This window comes from Eurosta solidaginis, chromosome 1 (genome assembly GCF_040869045.1).
Source record: "Eurosta solidaginis isolate ZX-2024a chromosome 1, ASM4086904v1, whole genome shotgun sequence".
Classification (NCBI taxonomy): Eukaryota; Metazoa; Arthropoda; class Insecta; order Diptera; family Tephritidae; genus Eurosta; species Eurosta solidaginis.
The window spans coordinates 315,562,626-315,590,223 of record NC_090319.1 but is presented as its reverse complement, the minus strand read 5'-3'; the positions used below and the strand labels follow the sequence as shown (position 1 = coordinate 315,590,223).

The 27,598-nt window shown below is 37.4% G+C and overlaps 1 protein-coding gene and 1 long non-coding RNA gene across 5 annotated transcripts in view; one reads left to right on the top strand and one right to left on the bottom strand.

The window, feature by feature from the left end:
• The window catches only part of Dop1R2 (dopamine receptor 2), a 70,723-nt gene extending 62,308 nt beyond the window's left edge, over nt 1–8,415 (bottom strand). For all 3 annotated transcript variants that reach the window (XM_067761669.1, XM_067761668.1, XM_067761667.1), the window contains exon 1: nt 6,674–8,415. In XM_067761669.1, the coding sequence (XP_067617770.1) occupies nt 6,674–8,394 (1,721 nt within the window). In that variant the 5' untranslated portion in view covers nt 8,395–8,415. The remainder of the gene's footprint in view (nt 1–6,673) is intronic.
• Nucleotides 1–27,598, top strand: part of LOC137237679 (uncharacterized) — a 480,678-nt gene that overhangs the window by 184,467 nt on the left and 268,613 nt on the right. The window lies entirely within an intron of this gene.

Here is a 27,598-nt window from a genome sequence, read left to right as displayed (position 1 = left end):
AATCTCACTTGGTTTTTCACGGAACCACCGTTTATTTCACGCAAAAAAGTATGGTTTAATAAGGGTTTCATAAGGCTGGTTTTACGCCTTATCAATAAGGTATTTATAAGGAGTTTTCGCAGCGGGTATTAATATGGAAAATGAAATCTATTAACTATGAAGAATATAAAGTTGAAATTTTTTAAATTTGATTAATTTATGGACTAATGAATTCCAGGACGGATACCGAAATGCAAAAAAGGCTTGATACTTTGGAACTTACATGAACTTGCTAAGGGATTTTTAAGGAACTCGTGTTCGAAAAGAAAAATCTCTAATGAAATAAGTAATATTGAGAATTAGTTACATTATAGATAAACGCACTAGAGTTTATCGATTGGCAATCACAATTATATATAAAACTCGAAATATTTAGAATATTGTATATATATTGTAATTTGCAAATTCCGCAAAGCATTGCATACGGTGCAAACTAACCTTAAAAAAATGTATGGCTGTTTCACGCCACATTGTCCACATGTTATGCAAAACACAATGAATGAGTTTAAATTTATAAAATATGTATGACAAATTTGCCGCATCGAAATTTTGCTTTTATGAAAATTTATGAAAACATCAAGATATCGCAATGTACGTATTAAAATAATAATTCGTTATACATATATAAACACATATCAATACATACGCGCCACTATACCAGCATTCCTGACGAAGATGCAGAGCATATATTGCGATTATGTTGAAAGGACTGGTCCACCATCCACATTACGTACCACCAAAATATTCTCCGCGCTGTTTTTCTTGTGTTACCATAAGAACAATTTAGGATATTGATGTATGCTGCTTTCGGCTGTGGCACTGGAAGCAGGAAAAATTCCGACTTGCAAGCTTCTTCGTTTTGGTCTTTTCATTCAGGCAAATTCACCATTTTGTGCACGTGGTGTGGCCCGTCCTGTCACGGTCGCCATGTAAAGTGGCCTTTCGTGGCCACTTAATTTTTCGTGGAAGTAACCCCCTTTTCAAAGCACAAACACGTTCAAGTTCTATATTCAATGTACCACTATAGGGTCGAATCCAATTTATTAAAGAAGTTATATTAACAAAGTCTCAAATTCTTTTATTGTACAATATGCACCAAATGAAATTAGAAGACACTTCAACTTTTATTTAGTGTTCTTTTTTGCAGGTACAATTCTGCCGTTCGGGCTCGTTTCTACCAAATTAATGTCTATATCATTTTCAGTGTTGCCAGGTTAGCCTTTTCGAGGCTAGATTTAGCCTTTTTTTTTTGCCTTTAGCCTCGAAATTTTGGGTTTAGCTTCGTGACTTTTTTCTAGCCTTTTTTTACTCCGAATGTATTTTTAAAAATTTCTAAAATAAAATAATTTCAATAGTTCCTGTGAACACCTAATACCTAATAATATGAGTTCTCTACAAAAGATAAATTCTTTTTCTGCTGAAAATTCGTTGAAAATTTCAAAGCCAGATTTATTTTCTTACTTTGAAAAAGAGAAGTATAGTTATTCTTCAAGTCAAATAGCATTAATAGAGCTACAGTGGCGAAAACTTATAACTATACAATGGAAAAATGTACACTCCACCATGGAATATTGGTCGGAAGTCCGAGAACACAAAAATGCATTAAACGAACCTCCTTTTTTAGAACTTGTCGAATTCATATTTAGTTTTTTAGTATTACCACTCAGTAACGCGGAGGTTGAAAGAAACTTTAGAGGCATGAAAATTCTGAAAACTAAATTAAGAAACAAAATGCTTAATGCGCTGCTTAATATTAGATGCTCGTTAAAACGCCTATTTAAATGTTGTAATGACTTTGGAATTACCGATGATCTCATATCTATGGTAAATAGCCAAACTTTATACCCAGACTTAAGCTCTTCTGATTCTTCAGACGGGGAATATTTTATGTAAATAATTAGTTTGTAATGTTTTTCTTATGTATATATACATACGCAATCATTTAAAGTACTTCCATGTGATAGTCAAGGAAAATGTGCTTGATATGTTTTGAAACAGGAAGTTATGCTTAAGTTATGCTTATAAGTTTTTATTTACAAATTTGTAAACTAAAATATAAAAAAATTAAAGAATTAGCCAAACAAATTAATGAATTAACCAAACAAATTTCTGGCCTTTTTTTAGCTTCTTTTTTTTCTAAATTTAGCCTTTTCTAACCTTTTTTTTTTTGCCAATCTAGCTTCTTTTTTTTTGCATCACCTGACAACACTGATCATTTTCATATTTTCTCCAGCCACAGAAGCGCCGGGTTGCATTCGCGACATCAGCTGATTTGTGCTTGAAGTGTTGAGTTTGTTTATGGTGCCGTCACAGGATTTTGATTTTGGGGATTTTGAATTTGGGGATTATGTGTTTGGGTATTTTTTTTTTTTGGGGATTTTATGTTTGGGTATTTTTTTTGGGGATTTCGTGGCACTCCCGTTTACAACAACGAAGGTATGACGTAGCTGAATGCGTTTGTGATACTTCAACCATCGTAGGAGTGCGGGTTCGAATCCCCCACCCGGGAGAAAACGCTTTGAAGAGATTTACAAGATAAAATCCAAACAGCTGTCGCCTTGTCCGTCCTGATGTCACGTTGTTTAAATTTTTCCCAAATTATTAAAAAAATTATAAAATTAAAAAAAAAATTGCTTGAAATAAATGTTTTCATACATTTAAAGCGATACGGGCAATCCCCGGTTAACTCATATAAATAGACAACATTTGGTTAATTCGTTGTAGTTCTATAAATAGAACAAAAACAACAACAAATACCAAGTTTCTCTGAAAACCGCCTTACAAACAGGCATAACTTCAACACATAACTACATACGAATTAATTAAAAGAAGGCAATTGGGAAAAACTTTACAACAACTAAGGCATGACGTAGCTGAATGCATTTATAACCATTTCAACTATCGTAGGGGTGCGGGTTCAACTCCCACTCCCGGGAGAAAAGGCTGTGAAGAGATTTAATCGAAACAGCGGTCGCCTTGTCCGTCCTGATGTCATGTTGTTTAAATTTTTGCAAAGTATTGAAAAAAAAAATTGTTTAATTTTTATTGGAAAAAGAAGGTAATATTATTATTGGCTTTTAAAATTTAATAAAACCATTTGAAAACAGAATCAATTCGAGCGAAATTCATAGGCTAAGAAGAAATGAAGTGACTACGCCAGCAAAATATAAATGGGATTAATGATATACCCATCAAGACGTGTGTGTTTAAAGTCAGCTATTGACGCAACGTAAGCCCCAAAAGAAAAGTCGAATATATTCGGGCCTTAAATATTATGATGGTTTTCTGAACCCTGGTCTCTAAGCCCCTATGGATCATCTAAATATCACCTAAACCACAAATGCTGGCGAAGCAGGCGATTTAGATGGCGTTAGAGATAGGTTCGATACGTAGAAGTTAAAAAGTTGTGATGAGAATGTCGGGATCGGGTTTGGTTATTTGATTTATATCCCAGCTCTATCATATATGTAGCTATGTATGTGTAAGTGCATGCGAAAGTATGTTAAGTATTTATGTAAATATATACGAAAATAGGATGAATTGCAAAGTCTAATTTCTGACAAAATGACTTGATGTTTAAATTTCGGTTATTGATTACTTAAATTTAATACCAACCATTCATTGGTTTGGCTTCTTTTCGTAAAAATCATAATCAAAACAGCATCGCGTAAGCTACATTTTCTAAGACTTCATACTTATTAATGGTTGCTTATAGCGTAACAATAGTTTAAGGAAATTTTGGTCTAGACTCTACAGAAATCAAGTTATTATTTTATAAACAAAAATTTTAGAAGTAAGAGATGGTGAGCTTGCTCGAGGTAATGTAATATTATCTTTAACTTATTGAGTTTTTTGCGGCCACACTGATTAGAATGTTCTTATTTTGAAGTAGAATAAAAGTTTTAGCCACCTAAGGTCGAATATGAATATCAGGAAGGGTTTCAAGGAATTCCATAGATGACTCTTAGAAATAAAGGACCTCTATGAAGGAATGTTTAAAAGCCATACACAAGACAAGAAGAAAATCTCAGCTAGAACATTGCGAGTCAACCGGGTACATGAAGGACTGAGCAAGGCTTGTAAAGGTTTTAGCCAAAAATCATTCAAATTAGAGTTTTGTCAAGCGGACTGATAGAACATGGGTAGGATCAGCAACTAAAAGCCTGGACATTTTTGTATATACTAACTTCCGTGCAGCGAAAATTACAGAAACAGCACAGCAGGCAGCAACTGACATGCTAGTAGGAAACGTTTGGCCGACGTTAAAACTGCCTGGGTTATGAAAAAGCTCAAATCCTTAGTTAAGGAGCTGTAAGAAATATATACTAGGCAGTTTTCATCCTTAATCGGAAAGAAAGGAACATGAACTGCCGAAAGATCTCAAGCCAGTAAGTCTCATATCTTCGCGTTAAAAATACTTAAGAAATTACTTGATCTACACAAAAGCGAACTTCTTAAGTAAAATCCTCTTTTCACAGTACTGTGGTGAATATTAGCAACACTATGATCACAACTACAAAAAAAAGCAAGCAGCAACACTTATGTACATGTAAACATTTCAGCCACACTTATATACAAGGCAACGAAGAATATACCACATACATAATCAGCAACTCGAAGTCAAGAGATTATTTCACATACACATATGTATATAGTCATCAGCTATGAGCAGTAGTTGTTACTCACACATACACACGCATATAACAAATTATGAGATACAACTATTCCAGAAGGCAATATCGTGAAAAGTCTAGACCTTAGGAGAAATATGCGAACGAGGCAACAGAGAGTATGAAAACAGCGCAAGCTGAGGAATAACTAATCAGCTTGATTTAAACACGCTATTAGTGAAGTATAATTGTACTACTCCCACAGTAGTCTAAATAAAGACCATTTTGCAATACTGAATATTGGAGTTATTTATTCGACAGTTCAGCGATTCAAACGTTAGCAGAAGGTGCATAATTATCAGAAATTCCCAAAATTCGTTACAGGGCGATATGCGTACCAAATGAGAAAATCCTTTCTGCATAAGCAATTTACTGTGACCGCGGGTGTGAAGGAATCTATAGAAGTTGGATCTCGTCCTTCTTCGCCATGATAAGCACATACGTAGAGAGAGACGCACAACAAGGTGGGGAGTACTCACCTCTGCTATGGGTCATTGAGTTTAAAGATATCCCAGCAAATTCGTTTAAAATGGTGTTAAGATTGTGGCGTTCGCTGAAGATTTGGAGATATTGATTTCTGGTCCATTCCTTTCCGTGATAAGTGAAATAATCGAAAAAACGTTTAAAAAATTTATTACATGAACACAGGGATGTGGTCTCAAGCTGAATCCGGAGACGACAGATATGTCACTCTTTACGAGGAAGTACAAACCACGTACATTTCAATCACCAAAGCTAAACAGCCTGTAATTAACCTTGTCATATAGCACCAAGTATATTGGAGAAACAATCGATTGTAAACTTGGTATTTGGCCAAAGATGGTGCTATGTATGAGGCAGTAATGCGACCGTATGGTCCACAGTGTGGGGAGTAGCTCTTACACACTATGTATGTCAATGATACTTAGGAAAGGCGAAGTATTATCCCTTACTTATTCCGGCGCGAGCTTTTATTTCCGAATAAGATTATTATTACCGCAAACTACAGTTTAAGTGTGATGTTAAGCAGAAGCTCCCGCTATTTCGCAAGCCTTCAATCGAGTTTCGGAACCTAACTGGCAAAATATTTATCTTCTCCCAAAGCCAAGCAGCAAAAAAAAGCGGTAGCGATACCATACACTAGCTTTAAGCGAGCAGGGGCATACAAGCAGCTTCGAACTGCTTATATCTATTATCTAGGTTTCCGGTCGTAGGGGTTACGTTGAACTGGCCGGTCTACGATGACCTCACATAGACTGAATAATTCATAGGCGAATCGAAATAAATAAGATGGCTGATAAGCTTGCACGTGAGAGCTCAGCGGATGGTATTGAAGGAATAGGTTAGGTTGAACTGGCCGGACCTCACATAGACTGAATGAGACCGCAGTTTTACCAGTATTGAAGGTATAACCACGTCGCAGTAGACATACCCCTAGGCATAGCCAAGGGAGGAAATCGAAATTTTTACAAAAACAAAGCTCAGCAAAAGTAGAAGATCACCACGAGATTTGCAATATCAAAAGCTGCATGAGCAGATTAAAATGAAAGAAGGCCAAGAAGTCTACTGAGAAGACCAAGGGCCGACACTCATAAACTTATATCACCCGGGTTGAGGCACACATTGGGCTTAACAAACGCATGCGGAAATGATGGGTATTCCGCATGATTATTACTTCAGAAACTGTAAAGACGTAACGACCAAAGAGACTTTTTTGATAATTTGGGTAGATAATCGAAAAAGGGGATTCCAAATAAGCTTTATTTTCTAAACAACCCAACAAGTTTTAGAAATCTGTTGTAGCTTTTAATAGGTGCAGAGGGGTTTGTGGCCTCAAAATAGCTTTTCAAAAGTTACTTGGGCACAGTCATTATACTTACCTATGTACCTATGGTAATGTGACAGTGGAGGAATGTTATCATTTACGGGAGGAAATAAGTTATACAATTAATTTTTATTACTTCATAAAATATGTCTTTACTCACCTCCTGAAGTCTCTGCTCCAGCACGCATATATCACAGGATTCATGCAGGAGTTAATCCAACCCAACCACGTGACTATTGCCGATACAACCTCTTCATGCTCAATGCACTCCGCACAGAAACCGGATAACAGATTAACAACAAAAAACGGTAACCAACAAACAATGAAGACACCCATGACTATACCCAATGTCTTGGCTGCCTTTTTCTCTTTAGCAAATTTCGCCAGTTTACGCGAGAGTGAAAAGTTCTTGCCCATGTGACGATGACGTGCCAAACCATTATTATGTAAAGCGGATAATGGTTCATCGTCTTGCTCTTCGGGCGTCGATGATGTTGTACCCGTCGCACTGTGATTGTGATGACTCGAGTGATGATGCGAATGATGGCGATGATGCTGTGAACCATCCACACCACTAGGTGCACCACCTAGCGAACCATGGATTGTGGGGTGATGTAGCGAACTCGTCGTAGGATCACGAGTTGTACCACCACGATGTATACGTAGTGTCAATTGCGATTCACCAGATGCCATTAGCACTTGTTTGGTGCCAATTTTCAATGAACGCGTTTGTATTACCGCCGCACGATAGATGCGACAATATGTGAAGACCATAACTATCAGCGGTAAATAGAATGAGATTGTCGATGAGAAGATCAAATAGCCTAGATGCTCCGTAAATGTGCATTTGTATGCAGGCATTTCACCATCGCGTGCCGCACGCCACCAAATAATCGCCGGAAAACTGATGGCACTCGAACAAATCCACACTGCACAAATAAGGCATATTGAACGTTTAACTGTCATGCGCATTGGATAAGAGAATGGATCGGTGATGGCCCAATAACGATCCAATGATATCACACATAAGTTCAATATGGAAGCAGTGCTAAATAGCACATCCAACGAGCGCCAGATGTCACACCAATCGGTGCCGAAAAACCAAGTATTCTCGAGTACTTCGTAGAGCGCCGAAAACGGCATTACCACAAGCCCAACCAGGCAATCGGCCACCGCTAAGCTGCCGATAAAATAATTTGTGGCTGTATGCAGATAACGTTCGCGTATCACAGCTAATATCACTAAAGCATTGCCAAATACGGTGGCAAAAGAGAATAGGAAAAGAAACGATAGTAACGAGATGCGATCATTCGGTAGCAAACTAAAATATTCGAGAAATTGTAGATCTTGCGTGCCATTACCGTCGCTGTAGATATATGACGTCAGCGATGAATTCGCAATGGCAGCGTTATCGGCCGTCGTAATGCTGCTAGTGATTGATCCAATTGTACTTGTGGTTTGTGAAAGTTCTTTTTGTTGTTGCTCAACGCTATCCATAAAACTATTGAAATAATCGAAAATATCATCTGATATATTGAAGCTTGTGTAAAAGGATGATGGTGGTGGTGGTTCAGCTTGAACGTGCGGTATATGATTGTCTCTACTATTCGCATTTTTTTGTTCATACGCATAGGCGGACGCACGTTGTTTTGCTGCGGGAAGATTTTGTATTGTCGTCTCCAAATCTGGTGCAACCAATGAGAACTCAGACAACTCAACAGATGCATCGTCCCAAAAATAGATGGAGCTGTTACCGCCATCTGATGTATTGCTCCTGTTTCTATTCTTCGTCGCATTATATGATATATTGCCATAGTTTGTAGTAGTCGTATTCGTACTACCGATGATGTTCGTGTGACTGTGAATGTTCGCATTATTCATTATCGTCGTTGGCGCATGCGTGCGATATTTAAGCAATTGTGTAGGTTACAAAACACATGAAATTGTGTGTTAAACATGCTATTCTGTGCTTGTTGTACATTTTATGACATACATTCATATGACAGTTATTTATTAGACATTGCTGTTAAACGGTAGTTTAATCCTGCCGGGTTTGGTTAATTTTGTCTTCATGGTGTGTTGGACGTCATGATTCTGCCACAAATTGCCTGAAAATAAGAAAGTATTTATAGTTATTACGGGGATGTTTTTTATACTCAGCTGAACAGAGCTCACAGAGTATATTAATTTTATTCGCATAACGGCATAAACTAATCAAGATAGATATAGACTTCTATATATCAAGATGATCGGGGCAAAAAAAGAAATACATTTAGCCATGACCGTCCGTCCGTTCGTAAACACGATTTGAGAAAATTTTGAGGTATCTTGATGAAATTTGGTATGAAAGTTCCTGGACACTCATCTCAGATCGCTATTAAGGCTGTGTGCGAGTTGACCTAAATTTCTACCTAAATAGAAAAAAAACCTAAATCACTGGAGACTGTCGGTAAGGCAGTGCAAAATAAAATTTAGAATTTTTATGAGCATACTTTTCAACCTAAATTCAAATGTCAAATTTCGGAACAAAAATATTGATTTTTTAATATTGTGTATGCAAATAAATGGCTCTTGTCCATTCAATTTAAGTAAATCATAGATCATAGATAGATAGATGATCCCTGCTGGGATAAAGGTCCGATCGATTGTACGTGATGGTGAGCTCAATTTTGTTCCAGCTGATGTTGGCGACAAAAGAATTGGATCTTTCTCAAATATGGACCACAATCTGAACATATTTGGCACCCAAGTGAACAAATTGGCCTAAAGAAGTTATTGGAGGCGTACCAACATCACAGTATTGAATTCGAGATTATGGAAAAGGTCACTGTGCACTGCTCCACTATGTCCGAAAAAAAACCTTATAAAACGAAGCCACTGCTATCTTGGGATATGTAATTACCGCGAACCCTTATTGACCTCTGTTCTTTTTAAGCGTGAAAACGCATCAAAAATACCAAATTTCCCGTATTGTTATTATTTTCTTAGCAGAAATAAACAATTAGGTTTTCATATCAACTCGCACTGTTTTGACAGCTTTTCCTAAATTATTGCAGTGCTGGAAAATTCCAGTGGAATATTAGTTTAGGTACCTAAATTTAGGTTAACTCGCACCCAGCCTAAAATAGACGAAATCGAAAATTTCGAAAAACCGAAAAAGTGCGATAATTCACTACCAAAGGCAGATAAAGCGATGAAACTTGGTAGGTATGACGCAGAATAGAAAATTTGCAAAATTTTGGCCAATGAGTGTGACAACGCCCACTTTTAAAAGAAGGGAATTTAAAAGTCTTGCAAGCTGTAATTTGACAGTTGTTGAAGATATCCTGATGAAATTTGGCAGGAACGTTACTCCTATTACTATATGTGTTCTAAATAAGAATTAGCAAAATCGGATGACGAACACGCCCCTCTTTAAAAAAAATTTTTTTTAAGTCAAATTTTAACAAATTTTGAATATCTTTACAGTATATAAGTAAATTATGTCAACATTCAACGCCAGTAATGATATGGTGTAACAAAATACAAAAATAAAAGAAAATTTCAAAATGGGCATTGTTCCGCCCTTTTTCATTTAATGTGTCTAGAATATTTTTATGCCATAATTCGAAAAAAATTTACCAATCCTTGTGAAATTTGGTAATTTAATTTAAATTTAATTTATTTAAAAATACACATATAAGACATAGTCTTTTACAGCGCCATATTTGTTATTATTCTTATTACTAGTACAAAGTAAGTTTTAAAGCTAGAAACAAAAGTAGAAGTAACACTCAAACTATACAGCATATGTTCAATGGTGGTAAGTAAAAAAGAAAAAGTAAAACACATAAGAATGTTCAAGAACAAAGGGTGCGATGTACAGCTAATTTGAAGCGCTTAGGATTTGATTATATTTTTACTTTATTAGGCAAAGCATTCCACAACTGCACAGCCCTAACGAAAAACATTCTCGTTGTTACTGAATATTTAAAATGCGGTACAATTAGATTGCAAGTACGTGATGATTGTGCGAAAGTAAGTTTTACAAAAAGGCATTCCGGCGTACGAGAAAAGATAATCTTATGTATAAATATTAGTAAACGACGGTCAAAGAACGCTGATAAACTGCATTCAAGAATAGATTTTGAGAAGTTCGAAATATGATCATATTTCCGTTTAGGATAGATATATCTGGCACAATTATTAATCAGTAGTTGATATTTGTTCATGGAAGCTTCATACAGGCAACCGTATATCAATTCATGGTAAGATATTATTGGTATTAATATACTTTTGACAAGTTCTTCTCGAATAAAATAAGGCCATTCCCATAAATGCCTTAACATATAATATAACCTACTAATTGAGGAATTCACACGATCAACACAAGTAAGATGCTTATTTAAGATAAATCCAAGAGTTTTGACAGTCTTCTCATATTTCACAACACATCCATTTATAACAATCGGAGAAATGTCATGCAGATTGTAGGAAAAATGTGAAATAGAGATCGCCTGTGGTTTGGATGCATTATGGTGTAGCTTGTTCTTTTTAGACCATTGAAATATAGCTTCTAAATCTTCATTTAATCGGCAAACTAAATCCTCCATTAAGCCAAGAGGGGCAGAATGGTATACCTGAGCATCATCCGCGTAAAGATGAATATATACATTACGAAGCATTTTTCTATGTCATTACTGTACAAACTAAATAAAATTGGACCAATAATAGAACCTTGTGGTACCCCAGATTTTACTGGTAATAACCTGGATCCACTTTCTCCACATATCACCTGTTGGTACCCCCCAGCGGGTAAGGGGGTTAGAATATACCCGCGGTAAGTATGCCTGTCGTAACAGGCGACTAAAATACCAGATTCAAGGGGTGTGTAGCGCAACCCTTCAGGTTGCCAGCGCAATATATAGCTTCTCCAAACCCAATTGCCAACCTCACCTATACGCGGCGAATCCTGTTTCACTAACAGACGAGGCTCTGGCGACCCCAAGCTCCACAAGGAACTTGGGGGTGGGGAGGGAGGGGATGGCCTGAAGGTTTGATGTAAATCGTTCCAGAGATGGTCGGGCTAGCACCTTAATGGTGCTGTGGTACCGGAGCGTACCGGATCTGTATTCGGCAAAGGACCATCACATCGATAACACTCCCCAAAGCATTCGAGAGCAACCTTATCGCTACAACAACAACAACAACAACCCGTTGGTACCTGTTTGTCTAATAGCTTTCAAGTAGCTTTACAGCATCGCTACTGAATCCAAAATATTTTTTTAGCTTATACAGGAGAATTCTGTGGCAGGCCGTGTCGAATGCCTTAGAAAAGTCCAACAAAATAAGAATTGTGAGGTCACCATTGTCAAAGTTTGGTCGTATGTCTTCTAAAACCTTAAGCATAGCGGTTGAGCAACTATGTCCAATGCGATAACCTGATTGATTTTCCGAAAGCAGATTTTCTTCAGTCAGATATTTCCTAATCTGTTTCGATAAGAGCTTTTCCAAAACTTTTGGTAAACATGGAAGAATTGGCCGAAAATCACATGGTTGGGAAGCATTACCCTTTTTTCGAATAGGTATAATATTAGCCACCTTCCAAGCATCAGGAAAACTTAGAGATGTTAAAGCAAAATTTAAAATATGCGTCAATCGCGCAATCACATATGGTAATAAATCTTAGACTTATTTTATCTTCCCCTATTGCATTTGATTTGCTCTCATTGCTTATGCGACAGGTAAGTCACTTTCAATCTTTGGTGGCCCATGTTATAAATATATTTGAGTACAGAATTCTCAAAATGAAGTTTAGGTTAGGTTAGGTTGAATTGGCCGGTCCATGAGGACCTCACATAGACTGAATGAGTCCGTAGTTTTACCATAAGTTTGTTTTAATGACTAAACTGAAAAACCCTATCAAAAACCAGGACCTATGTTATAAAATAACTCCGTCCTCTTGGCAAATACTAGAAGCTTCCTAAGACTTAAGCCACTTACTGCTTCTAGATCTGACAGCTGTATCACTCCTAATAGCTGGAGTCTTAGCCTGGAAAGTGCAGGGCACGAGCACAGAACGTGCTCGATCGTTTCCTGCTCCAACCAGCACTTCCTACATCTGCTATCACTGACCAAGCCTAATTTAAAGGCATGTGAAGCCAGAAGGCAGTGTCCAGTCAGAATACCCGTAATGAGTCTACAGTCCTCTCTTTTTAATGATAGAAGCAACTTTGTTAGTCTAAGGTTGTAAGACCTACACATAATCTTCGATACTTTACAGCCCGCGCTTGAACCCACGTTTTTCCCGCTTGGTCTATCATGTGCACCTATCGCCTTCGCTTAATCTCGCCCAGTCTAATTGGGACGTCTACGGAGCAAGCTTCAAGGGATGTGCCCTTTTTAGCTAGTTCGTCCGCTTTTTCATTCCCATCTATTCCCATTTTCTCCCTATCCCGATTCTCTCCAGAGACTGCTTACACTCTAACACGTATTTAGATGCTGTGCTATGTGAGATTATTGCCTTAATTGCTGCTTGACTGTCAATATAAAAGTTAATACGGTTGCAGCTTAAGCTATTCTCTTCCAGGGTTTCTACTGCTTTGGTTACGGCTAATATTTCCGCTTGGAAAATGCTACAGTAATCCGGCAGCCTGTAGGATCAGCACAGTATACCGCAGACCCTACTCCTTCCTCTACTTTGGAACCATCTGTGTACACATGTATCGCCTCGTCCGCCATTTGCGCACCCTTGCGCCAACCGTCCACCTCTATTATGGCCTTTAGATCTCCCTCGAAGCACAGATATGGAATCAGGTAGTCTGTTAGTCTTGTGATTGATGACGCTATACTACTTTGGCCATATGGTCGGCGCTCTAGCTGCCCCGAGGCACAGAGCCTGGTTGCAGTTGTTAATGCTATGTTCTTTGCTACCAGGTCTACAGTGGGAATGTACAGAATGGCATACAGTGCGGCCGTCGGGGTTGTTTTCAGGGCTCCCGTAATGCTAAGCATCTATAGTCTGCATACGCCCTCCAATTTCTTGAGGTATGTGTTTTTTTGTGGCTTTCCACCAAACAAGAACTCCATAGTATAGAATAGGGCTTACAATCGCTGTAAAAACCCAATTAGAAAGAGAGAGCGATACGCCGCACGTACACCCCAGCATTCTTTTACATGCATAGAGTGCCGTTGAGGCCTTCTTCGCCCTCTGTTCCATGTTGAGTTTCCATGACAGCTTACTGTCTAGGATGATTCCTAGATATTTTGTGCAAGGTTTCTCTGTAAGGTCACCCCTCCTAACTTAGGCCTGGGCCGATTTGGGACCTTGTAACTCTTTACAAATAAGACCATATCCGTCTTCTCCGCATTAACTTTCAACCCGACATTAGATGCCCAGATATGAATATCCCGAAGCGCCCGATGCATCAAAGAACTAATCGTTGGAAGGCACTTTCCACTTATGACAATTGCAACGTCATCTGCGTAAGCCGTAAGTTTTACGGGTCCCTCATCGATTCGCCTAAGCAGTTGGTTTATGACCAGCGTCCACAGCAGAGGTGATAGCACCCCTCCCTGCGGCGTGTCCCTGTCCACTGATTTCGTGGCCTCGTACAATCCCCATTGTGATGTAATCTTCCTGCAATTTAACATGCAGCCGATCCATCTGATTAAGGCGGGATGTACTTTATTGTAATTAAGACCATCCATAATCGCCCATTTTGCAACATTATTGAAAGCTCCGGCAATGTCCAAGAAGACTCCTAGAGCATTGGGGGTAAATGTTTATAAATATTTTAACTGTGAAAGTAAATTGTAAAACACGAAAAATTTCTTTGTAAACTTTTTTCCACTTACAAAATTTTTATATTATTTACATATACATTTGTAGATGAAAGAGAATGGCTTCATTTAAACCGCTTCTTGAATTCTCCAAGAATGCGTTAGAATTGCAGCTAAACTTTATGTAATGTATGAATGAAACTAGGAAATTATATATGTGTACACATGTACTTATTATACGTATAAATTATTGAAATAATTGATTTTTTAACACTTTTTACTTATGTATAAGAAACTTTTGTTAATGGTATGTAAGGTTATTGTAAATCATAGACTGAATAAAGAGTAAAGAAGGAAATAAAAACTTCGTAAAAAATCTTTAAAAAATATTTATAAATGCTTCATTTTAGCAATTTAAAAGTAAGGAGCCGTTTCGATTATTTGACGCTTATTTCTAAACGATTTATAAACAAAAAATCAACGTTTTGTACGCCTAAAGTTTTTTTTGGAGAAATCTATTATAAACTTACATTACATTTACTTTGCTTGTTGGATTGTAATCCAGACGTGTGTGTTCAAAGTCAGCTGTTTGCGCAACGCAAACGCCAAAACGACGCAAAAGCCGAATGTGTATCGGCTTTAAGAAAACTGCCAAATTTATGTCTTATTGTACATACATATGTGTGGGATGGCAATCCTTCAATCGAGCGAGTATACACACAAACTCATATCATCACACACGACTGACAGCAGTTAGTTGAAACGAGGCAATTGAGACGACAAGCTGAAAGTTTTTAACTCATCACCGGCGACGTGCACGAGAAGCTAAATATCTTAAAATAAATCATTTAATACATTTTCTTTATATTTAATCATATTGAATTAATAAATATTTAATCAAACCAGCTGAAATAAAAGCAAAACCTACATAAGTGTTATTGTATATACATTAGACTGGGTCGATTTATTAACCGATATCGCGCCATCGATTTTTCGATAGGATTTGGGCTCAGGAAAAAGAGTTTCACTACGCTTACCTAAAAAAAATAATTTTCGAGCCTGCGAAAAAAAAATGGCGAAAGGGTAAATTTTTCGACTAAAACACTCCCCAAAACCCAAAAAATATACATATTTTTTTTTTTTTTTTCAAAAAACTGTTATCGCCAACGTTTTTACAACAGTTATTTGAAAAAAAATATTTTTTGGGTTTTGGGGAGTGTTTTGGTCGATAAATTTACCCTCGAAGATTATTTTTTTGGGTATGCTTAGTGGAACTTTTTTTCTTGAGCACAAATCCTATCGAAAAATCGATGGCGCGATATCGGTTAACTTTCGTCCATACAAATCGACCCAGGTTAATATACATACATTCTCTTTTCAATGTCATTATTACTGTTTTTTTGCCTGGCAACTGGCAATTAGAAAACACTATATAACAAAATATATATGTACGTATTATTTAAATTGCTTTTATTCAAATAATGGTCAGGAAATTTTGGAGGGGGTTTTAACCCGCAAACCGCCGCCCCTGGCTGCGCGTCTGCATACAGTGCTAAGTCCCACACCCTTTTAAAATACTCATTACCACCTTTCATTTGATACCCATATCGTACAAACACATTCTAGAGTCACCCCCGGCCCACCTTTATGGCGATATTTTGAAAAGGCGTCAACCTATAGAACTATGGCCCACCCCCTTCTAAAATACCTTTCATTTGATACCCATGTCATACAAACACATTTCAGAGTTACCCTAGGTTCATTTTCCGACATGGTGATTTTCCCTTATTTTGTCTCCAAAGTTCTCAGCTGAGTATGTAATGTTCGGTTACACCCGAACTTAGCCTTCCTTGCTTGTTTTCTTTTACTTATTTTCAGAAATTTCTCTACATATATATGTATATATATGTATGTATGTGTAATAACTCACCTCTTTGGTTACTCCGGAATTGTTAAGTAATAAAACAGTGATTGTTTGGGAATGCTTTACAATGACAAAATGGTATTTTATTTAGCTGAAACACAAAGTGATTTTACAGGTTAACAAGTCAACCTAATAAAACCGCACTGTGTTTTTTAGCGCACGCAAACAAACTGCGTTTTTTGCCCTAACCCAATTAAGCATGCATTGCGACAATGTAAAGCACGTGTGCAAACGTCAAATCTAAATGTCACGCAGAACAAAAATTGGAAATCGAGTTAGGTTTTCACGCAGCAAATTCAATTTGGGTTGCTCTCATACAAGTTGTATGTGCATGAGACATTTTGGACAGAAAATGACTTGCATGCGTTTATATTGGGTTTAGTTGTAACGTTCGCTATTCAACTATCTACAAACTGTTCGTTACTTTAAGGTCATTGCCTCTTACACACACAAACACCAATGCCGGTCTCTACATCCTTCCTTATTTTCGTCTTTCGATCACCTGTTTTAAACCTCTGAGTTTGCCGTTGGCGGGTGGTCTGCATTGTATATGTTCCCCTGAAATCGCAGGATCCGTTTCGTTGTCTCGGATTGTTTCGGATGGCGTTAGTCTTTTGATGTGGCTAATGTTTCTTCTTAGCGTCTTTTCTCCAGCTATTATGACAACCTCATTCCCACTCCTTTCCTTTACTATGTACTCCGTCGGATCGAAGTTTGGGGTGAGTTTGTGCGCGAATACCACATTCGCCCCTCGTCTTATGTCCACCTTCTCTTTCCCCTTCCATTTGTTGATGATGTCATAATCACGAGCGTCCGAATCTGACATGTCGTCTGTTAAGTCTTTTCCTCTACTTCGTCTTCCAAAGCTACGGATATGCGACCCATCGGTTGTTGTACCGGTTTCACGGTAATATCGATTGATAATTTGATTGTTACCCCCCGCATTTCCAGGAAAGGTTGTCCAATTTCTAGGCGATTTACCCCCAAGCCTAATTTCAAATCTCCCAACAGCATAGTTGTGTCGCGTCTCAATAAAGTCTTGCACCCATTTTTTATTACGTAAAATGTAGCTACTTTAACCAATTTGATCTTTACAGTGATGGGTGCTTCAAATACTTCAAGTACATCCAAAACTTTATTTGACGCGTAGGCCTTGAAGTGTGTTGAATAATCTTCCGGTTCATTCCATATCACTTCCGCGTTTCTTCGCAATATACCCCAATTACTTTCGCTCACCAAATTGAGACGCGTACCTGAATCAATTATCATCGATATTGGGCAACGCGATCCTTAATTGGGTTTTTTAGTCGCTTTTGTAGCACCTTTATGCCCTCCCTTTTCGTATTTGCTACTTCGATTCTTGACAATGTCTGCTTATCTGCACAATTAAATATGCTCCTTTTATATATACTTTTGATTAATCGCCTTTGTGTTTGTTTGCGTACTCTGTACCAATAACACAATCTAATGTGTCACACTGACAATATAATTTGAAACTGAAACGAAATATGTACTCGATATTTAGCTCAGATCGAGTAACTTTCCAATTCTACGAGTCACACCGACGAGCAGCGAAGACAAATGGCAGCCATCGCCGCCATATTTGTGGTTGAAAAATGTGGCTTGCAGAAATTTTCCACATCAAGAATTGCATTTTTCCGGGTCAATTTGATCCCATCCTCGTCGACACTGTAAGAACTCATCTCCTTGGTTACTCCTGAATTGTTAAGTAATAAAACAGTGATTATTTGGGAATTCTTTACAATGACAAAATGGTATTGTAACGAATATTAGCAGCAGTAAGGGATACTATCATCTCTAAGCCGATGCTAGGCAGTGACTTGTATGCACATCATTAAATCAATCATTATGTCTACATGCAGCGGAGAAGAGACATACAAACACATGCATATATCTTTTCTGAGATGCTCCCAAAAGTATGCAATAATAATTGTGCTCACATATGTGAAGCTATAAACGTAGTAATTTTATAGCTGATAACCAACTAGTAAATTCTAGAAATGGAAGCGCCTAGAAGATGCGAACGAGGAATTACAGAGTATAAAAGGCAGCAACAGTAGAGGCACGACAATCAGTTTGATTTAAGACGCTATCTGGCGAGCAATAGTAGTGTTATTTTGAAAGTAGTCTAATAAAGGCCATTTTGCATTATTGAATAGTGTAGTTATTTATTCAACAGTTTAGTGATTCGAACGTTAGCAGAAGGTTGCAAATAAGGGGAATCGCAGTAAATTCATTACAATTGGTGTTAGAAGAGGAATTGTTGAATAAATTCCGAAGATTTCGAGTACAACAAGGATATCGCAAAGTGGAGTGAATTGAAGATCCTGCAATTGAAGAAGGAGTTGGAGAGCCGTGGCTTGAATACAACTGGCAATAAACCCGAACTTCAGACAAGACTAAGAGAGGCAATGGAATCTGAAGGACTTAACGTGGAAGAGTATGTCTTTCATCTTGATGGCGACGAGACAACAACAAAAATTGAAGAGAAAAACGAAACATCGCAGACAGTTACGAGCACAGACTTGAACACGATTTTGGCACGCATTTCAGAAATGTCATCACAAATATCCACAAATATGTCATCACAACTGGAAGAGCAAAAGACATATATGGCATCCCATCCGGCATCACAGGAGACACGTATCTCAGAAATGTCGTCAGAAATAACATCTAAAATTGAAGCACAAGGGGCACGCATATCAGAAATGTCGACACAAATTTCACCACAGGTATTATCGCAGATCTCTGCACAACTGGAAGCGCGTATGGAAGGGTTCAGTGGTCGACAAGATAAAATGGAGGCCGAGATAGATGCTTTAAAAGATCGTATTCAGGAGTTAAAATTGAACTGTCCAATAACTTCAACGTCTACTCTGAAGGTAAAATCCCTACCGTTTGATGGTTATGTTCCTTTCCTGGTATTCAAGCTCCAATTTGAGAAGACGTCGGCAGCGAACAACTGGAATGCCGAAGATAAAGTTGCTGCACTGTTCGTTGCTTTAAAAGTACCAGCTACTGAGATCTTACAGACCATCCCAGAGTACGAACGTAACAGTTATGAAGCATTGATGGCTGCGAGCATAGAAAACAGATATACCAAATTGAGTTTCAAAACCGTCACCAAAGAGCGAATGACGAAGACTTTGCAGGAGTTTGCCTCGGATGTTGAAAGATTGGCTCATCTCGCAAATGCGGACGCACCCGTGGAATACACTGAAATGGTAAAGATTCAGAGCTTTATAAATGGCATACGGGACGTCGAAACAAAGCGAGCTACATACGCAAACCAAAGCCAACATTCGTAGAAACGGTGTCACAAGCTCTGGTTCAGGAAACAGCGTCGCTCTGTGTAAGCCAGTTTTCAAAGCACGCCGTGTGGAAGTAGAAAGGCCAGAGTGGGTAGAGGCAATTTTAGAAGCTTTAAAAGGAACGCAACAGAAGAATAATGGTGAAATCAAATGTCTCAAGTGCGGTAACCCAGGTCACATTGCTCGTCATTGCAGCACCGGTCCTGGTAGTTCCAACTTGGGTGGCCGTAAACGCAAAGCTGGAGGAGATAAGCAATAGCAAGTCAAATGTAAAGATCGAAAACTTGCCCCAGCTATTGAATGTTCTGTGATATCTGTGTCGCAAATTGGAAGGAAATCAAGCAGTCTTACCGTCAGAGGAAATGTGGATGACAAGGAGCGTGTACTGACTGTAGATACGGGCGCATCTCATTCCTTGATTCGATTTGATTTAGTCAACAGGGGAGTAAAACCGTTACCTGGAGCAAGGTTGCGTACGGTCACAGGAGAGTATAACCAAGTCCAAGGAGGAGTGTTATGTGAGGTCTTAATTGGAAAGGTCACGATTCTACACAAATTCGTTGTGGCGGAGATCGTTGATGACTGACTTCTTAGTTGAGTGGACTTCTTGGTTGACCATGACATAAGAATTGACATGCAGAGAAGGATTATGCGCTATAAGAACCAGGATATACCACTTAACTTCAGTTTGGAGAAAGCGTAAGCGAGTGCTGGTAGAGGCGATTGTATAAAGAACACCAAAGTCAAAGGCAGTAGATCGGGCAAAGGTTGATGGATCGAATGGGCCAAACAAAACAAAATCAAAGATACCTGCGAGAGAAACACTGGCACTGATAAGCCCAAATGGACGCACTAAAAGGAAAGAATTCCCCAGAAAGAAGGCGATGGCAGTTTCAAGCCAGGGCGCAATATTGTTGTGAAACGTCGGAACGATACTGATTATGCGAAGCCAATCCGTCAAGCGCAAGCTCTACGAAGTAGTTCATTGGCCAAACAACAGAGCGTCAGGGAACGGTCCAGGATAATGAGTAATAAGATGAAACACAGGTACGACAAGAACAATAATTCGGAAGGTTTCCTGGAAGGAGATTTGGTACTGCTATACAACCCTCACCGGCGGAAAGGTGTTCCATCCAAACTTTGTTGCAGTTGGGAAAGCCCGTAGAAAGTTGTGAAGCGGACCAGTGATGCTCTAATAAAGAACATTTTTGCATTATTGAATATTGGAGTTATTTGTTCGACAGTTTAGCGATTCGAACGTTAGCAGAAGATGAAATTTTGCACATTATTAACTTGCGCCATTACAAGTTCTTCTACCTAGCTAATTTTGCAAAGTTGCTTTTTTTAATCAAGCTAGTTATGCTAATATGGAATCCACTGAAATGCATTTTACATAATATTTAGTTAAAATAAGCCTTAATTAATTTAGGTCACCACCTAACCTTAATTATATCTTACAATATATGTACTTGTTGGCCATAAAATATAATTCTAAACGTTCTACGGAAAACCATCAAGCTATGTTTAACTCTTTACATAGAAATAACCAATGAACGCAAACAGTTAACTGCCCTATGCAATTAACGGTAAGCTTACCCATAAAATCAGTTATATAGCGCGCGTTCTTAAACCTTTTTGTACTCAGCGGAGCAGAGCTCACATAGTATATTAACTTTATTCGCATAACGGTACCCCGTAACGGCATAAACTAATCGAGGTAGATATAGACTTCTATAAATCAAAATGATGTGGGCAAAAAAACAAATTCATTTAGCTATGTCCGTCCGTCCGTCTGTCTGTCCGTGAACACGATAACTTGAGTAAATTTTGAGGTATCTTGATGAAATTTGGTGTGCAGGTTACTGGAAACTCATCTCAGATCGCTATTTAAAATGAACGAAATCGGACTATAACCACACCCACTTTGTCGGTATCGAAAATTTCGAAAAACGGAAAAAGTGCGATAATTCATTACCAAAGATGGATAAAGCGATGGAACTTGGTAGCTGGGTTGAACATATAACGCAGAATTGAAAATTAGTAAAATTTTGGACAATGGGCGTGGCACCGCCCACTTTTAAAAGAAGGTAATTTACAAGTTTTGCAAGCTGTAATTTGGCAGTCGTTGAAGATATCAAGATGAAGTTTGGTATGAACGTTACTCCTGTTACTACCTGTGCGCTAAATAAAAATTAGCAAAATCGGATGACGAACACGCCCACTTTTTAAAAAAACATTTTTAAAAGTCAAATTTTAGCAAAAAATTTAACATCTTTACAGTATATAAGTAAATTATGTCAAAATTCAACTGCAGTAATGATATAATGCAACAAAATACAAAACTAAAAGAAAATTTTAAAATGGGTGTGTCTCCGCCCTTTTTCATTTAATTTGTCTAGAATACTTTTAATGCCATAAGTCGAACAAAAATTTACCAATCCATGTGGAATTTGGTAGGGGCATTGCTTCTATAATGATAACCGTTTTCTGCGAAAATGGGCGAAATCTGTTGAAGCCACGCCTAGTTTTTATGCACAGTCGACCGTCTGCCCTTCCGCTCGGCCGTTAACACGATAACTTGAACAAAAATCGATACATCTTTACTAAACTTAGGTCACGTACTTATCTGAACTCACTTTATCTTGGTATTAAAAATGGGCGAAATCCGACTATGACCACGCCCACTTTTTCGATATCGAATATTCCGAAAAATGAAAAAAATGCCATAATTCTATACCAAATACGTTAAAAAGGATGGAAGAGGGTGATTGGGTTGGTTTTTTGACGCAAAGTATGCGTAACTTTAGAAAAAACTTTGTAAAATGGGTGTGACACCTAACATATTAAGTAGAAGAAAATGAGAAGTTCTGCAGGGCGAAACCAAAAGCCTTTGGAATCATGGCAGGAATACTCTTCGTGGTATTGCATATATAACATTTTGGTTGATATCTTGAAAACGCCTGCACATATACGACTAGGGGCCACTCCTTTTTAAAACCCTCATTAATACCTTGAATTTGATACCCATATCGTACAAGCATATTCTAGATTCACCCTTGGTCCACCTTTATGGCGATATCTCGAAAAAGCGTCCACCTATAGAACTAAGGCCCACTCCCTTTTAAAATATCCATTAACACCTTTCATTTGATACCCATGTCATACAAACACATTTCAGGGTTACCCTAGGTTCATTTTCCTAAATAGTGATTTTCCCTTATTTTGTCTCCAAAGCTCTCAGCTGAGTATGTAATGTTCGGTTACACCTTAACTTAGCATTCCTTACTTATTTTAACATTTAATGTATTCTTGTTTGTAACTCTCTAAGCTAGGCGCGCAAAGGAGAGCTAGAGCCATCTAGCGGCTATTATTGAAGACTCGCGGCAGTGGTTAAATTACCCTCTACAAAGCGAGTTGTGCTTAATAGCGAAGATATGAACCTCTGTGCTACGACGCGCTTTATAGTTTTTATAACTATACTTATTAATCTGCGTGCTTCGCACACATAATGTATTAAATTTGATTGGAAAACGCTTGGTAGTCAATTAACACGATAAGTTGAGGAAATATTGATATATCTTCACCAAATTCAGTATACGGGCTTATCTGGACCCAGAATAGATTGGTATTGAAAATGACCCAAATCGGGACGATAACTACGCCTACTTTTTCGATATCGAAAATTTAGAAAAATGAGATGATACAGAAGCGAATACCACTAAGCTAATAAAATTTAGTAGGTATATTGGTTTTATGACACTAAACATAAATTCTAAAAAATTTTGAGATATGGGCGGGGTAGCACCCACATCTAGAAGAAGAAAATTTGGAAGTTTAAAAAGCCGTTAAAGATATTACGTTGAAATTTGGCAGAGATACTATATATAATTACAAATATTAAGTGAAGATAATCAAAATCGGTTAAAAGCCACTCCCACTTTTATACACAAGATTTTGGACGAATAAACTAAGCTATATCTTTGCAAAAAAGAGCTTTATATCAACGGTGTTTCATTTCCCAAATGAAATTATGACAAGAAAAATATAAAAAATTTAAATTTTTGAATATGGGCGTGGTACTACCCCTTTTTTGACCAAGGAGTTCTCTCTGTTATGTGTTAACGGATCGTAATAAGATTAGGTGCACATATTTTTCTTATAGCAGGAAATATTTCTAGTAAAAATGGACGGTATCGCTTAAAGTCCGCGCCAACTTTTATATATAAAGGATGCTTAAAAGGGTCGTAGACTATAATAATAAGCTATATTTCTAGAGCCTTATAAAAAATTAATCTCTTGTACAAAATTCGAAAAAGTAATTTATTTGAAATTAACTGTACAATTGAAGGGTAGCCGCGAATAACGTTGTAAATGACGTTTTTTACTGAAAGAAAAAAAAAGGTTTTTTGGAGGCTTTGTGATTGTTTTTTGTTCCTGTATTGTTGGCTTTTCCAAAACAATGACACTAATAACTTATATGAAAAAAATTGAGGAATTTCAATTTCGAATTATAAGTAAGCGGTCATTTTAAAACTTTTTTCAGTGGAAAAACGTTTCATATCCCAAGCGCGACAGCAGTTAAAACGTTTTTCCATTATGCACAGCATTTGTACTTATGGCTTTTAAAACGTTGTTCCGCTGAGCAATACGATTTGTAGGAACGGATTTAAAATGTTACTATCGCAAAAAAAATATGTATTAGTTTACTTTTTAAATAAAGAGTATATTATAGAATGCTTACAGTTTATTTATTTCATACAAAAAGTTAATTCGGCATCAAAACAAAAACGTGTTCAAAACAGAAATGAAAATATAGATGGGGCATTCTTGAATCCATTCATTGCTACATCTGGTGTCCCTCAAGGTAGCATATTAGGTCCTTTATTATTCATCTTGTTTATTAATGATGTTTCTTTTTGTTTCAACTCGTCTATATTTCTCTTATATGCCGATGATCTTAAAATATATTCTGAAATAAGAGACTCGCATGATTCATCGGCGCTTCAAAGTGAACTTAATAAATTCTTAGATTATTGCGCTTTGAACAGGCTTTATATAAATATTAACAAGTGTTTCAAAGTAACTTACTCTAAAATGGTCAAGCCTTTCGATACTTGCTATTGATTGGCGGACTCGTGCCCTTCTGAGGTTAATGAAATTAAAGATCTTGGCGTGCATTCTGATAGAAAACTAAATTGTACTACTCATTTAAACTACATAATTACAAATTCTTTTGGAACACTTGCCTTTGTGAAACGCCACTCTTCTAATTTTTCAGACCCATATACCTATAAGCTTTTGTACTCGGCTTTTGTCCGTTCTAAAATGGAATACGCAGTTGTCATTTGGAGACCATACCATTCAGTCCACATAAATCGTCTGGAGAAAGTCCAAAAGTGCTTTGTTCGTTTTGCTTTACGCTCTCTTAACTTTACTGAACCGATTCCGTCGTACGTTGCTCGTTGTCGATTAATTAGTTTGGTATCGTTATCTGATAGGAGAACGCTGTTATCGGTTACATTCATTATGGATCTTGTTTCTGGCAGGATAGATTGTCCTTCCTTTCTTCAGCTAGTTAACTTTAATGTGCCCTGCAAAAATTTACGGAATTTTGTTGTTTTTCGTGTTTGACTTAACAGAACAGTCTATGGCGCTAACGCTCCCTTGAATAGAATTATGTCTGATTACAACTATTTCTCAAATTTTCTGGATTTAGATTTTACGTATACCAAATTGGTTATACAGTACAAACTAAAAACCTATTTTTTTAAGTAATACTTAATATACATTAGTTGTACTATATTCTTAAGTGTCTGCTGTATAATAGACATACAAGTAAATAAATAAATAAATAAATAAAAACTGTGAATAAATCTTGGTTTGCTTTGAGCCCATTTACACAATAACTTTCCAACCTATCTTTTTTGTTTACTTCTTTTTAAATATTAATTTCCGAGTGTTTTCACGGTCACTTTTACATAAAGAGGGCGAAAAACCATCGTGTAAGAGTGCTTTTTCAAGTAAGAGGCTTATATACTATCTTTATTTACTGCAGATCGATTTATAGAACTTTGCGTACTTCTCAGGCCTATAGTCCTTCATTTGACCAACACTCAATTTTTGGCAATTGAAATAGCAACGACAATCACAAACCTAAATATAAACAATAAATAAAATAAAAATTACAGCAAGTGCACTTAAAATGTTTTTCCAAATTACTTGTTCTGGAGCGTTTTTTTGAGGGATACTTTTGTTTTTCCTGGTTGTATATGCATTTCCACTATTTCTTAACGTTTTGTTTCTAATATCTTTCCAATTTTCAACATTGCATTTCCTTTTTGTACCTCTGTTACACTTATCAATTACCTGCGACAACTCCACGGACTGACTTCTTCTAATTGCTTTTTAATTGCCCTTTAGTACCTAATTTTAAATTATTTGATGCTTTAGAGATGCAAGAGAGTAACATTAAGGGAAATCTGCAAAAAAAAACGTTTTGCAAAAATTGGCTTTTAAAACGTTATTCGCGGTTCCGCTTCAATTGAAACTCACGATGTTTATATAATGTTCGGATACACGCGAACCTAGACACCCTTAACTGTTAAAAATGTTCATAAAGGTAAAAAAAACGCAAATGACCTTCACATTTTTTTGATTTTTAATTAAGTTGTTTGCCCAATTTCATTTACCTACTAAAAGTAAATGTGTAGGTTCTATTACAATAAGAATATTACTGCGCACTGACCTCTAAATGGAGACTCAAATTCGAGTTTGTGAAAAGAAGTAAAAGAATTTTGAGATTTAAATTAATCCAGCCTTGGTTCTTTTTACAAATATTTTGTGTAAGTATTTAGAATGGAAAAGCTGAACAACCTTGAAATATCAACTGCTATGCATAAATAAACTTCAAACTTTTGTGTGAAAATAAACGCACAACTTGCAAAATATTAATAGACATACACACAAATTTATATTAGGGTGGTTCAAATGGTTCTTTTGTCTCACTATGTATGTGATGTTTAGGTGTAATAAGGACTCACACGGGATGTGGCAGTTTTGACTTCAGCGACAGGTCCACAACGCGCGTTCTGTAGCTGATATCCTCATGCTTAAGGTGTTTTAGCATCAGCATGGCTATGCCATCTGAGCGAATAGATTTGGATGATTTGACCTTATTAATGGCTTCTTTAACCTCTGTATGGGCTTTAGTGATGGGCGATACGTCGGACTTGTGTTTATGTTCCCGTCTTTATTTACGACGCCTAGCCTGTTCCGTCCATATATACACTGAAGATGTACTAGAAATTGCCGACAGAAAGCGCTGGCGCATTTCTTCATCCCATTTGAATCGTTTGTCTTCATACACTATCCGCATTATGTCCATGCTAAGATTTTTAATATGAGGGTCTCTAGGGTCAAGGTGGCTCGCCAAATCACGTGCTGTCGCTAGGGCGGCAGCTTCGGTGGGAAATGAAGGCCTGATTTGGAATATTCTTCAAAACCGGAATAAAGAGAACCGAAACCGAAGCAATGACTTTGTGAAACGCGTGTTCGCCTTGCCGGACATCAGTCGAGATGGGAACAGCTTCGAAGAAGCGATCTTCGAATTTCTTCTATTCTTTTCTATTTACTACTTTAAAGATTAAAATTGAGTGATATTCCGAGATGATAAAAATTGCGTACAGTTTTATTGAGAGTAGTACGGTCAGGTGGTCTGATGCTAAGATAAGCAACGAATGCCGGTGAATTCAGTTTACGAGTCCTGCGCTAGCGGTGTCGATTTCTGGCGAGCTGTGACACATTCCTTTAGTTCTGAAGGTTGTATTATACATATATTTTTGCGCTTGTTCCCTGTCCCTGTTGTCAGCTGGCGCGCTTGTTATGTTATCTTTAAGAATTTTTGAACAGTCTCGACATACTTAGTACCAGGGACACACCCGGAAAAGTTTCTATATACATATGTAACATTATTTATTTGTTCATATATATATTCTTAGGCAGCCCTTATGTTCATACATATATATTAACCTACATGTAAAAAAGGATGAATGTGCAAAACTGCATATAT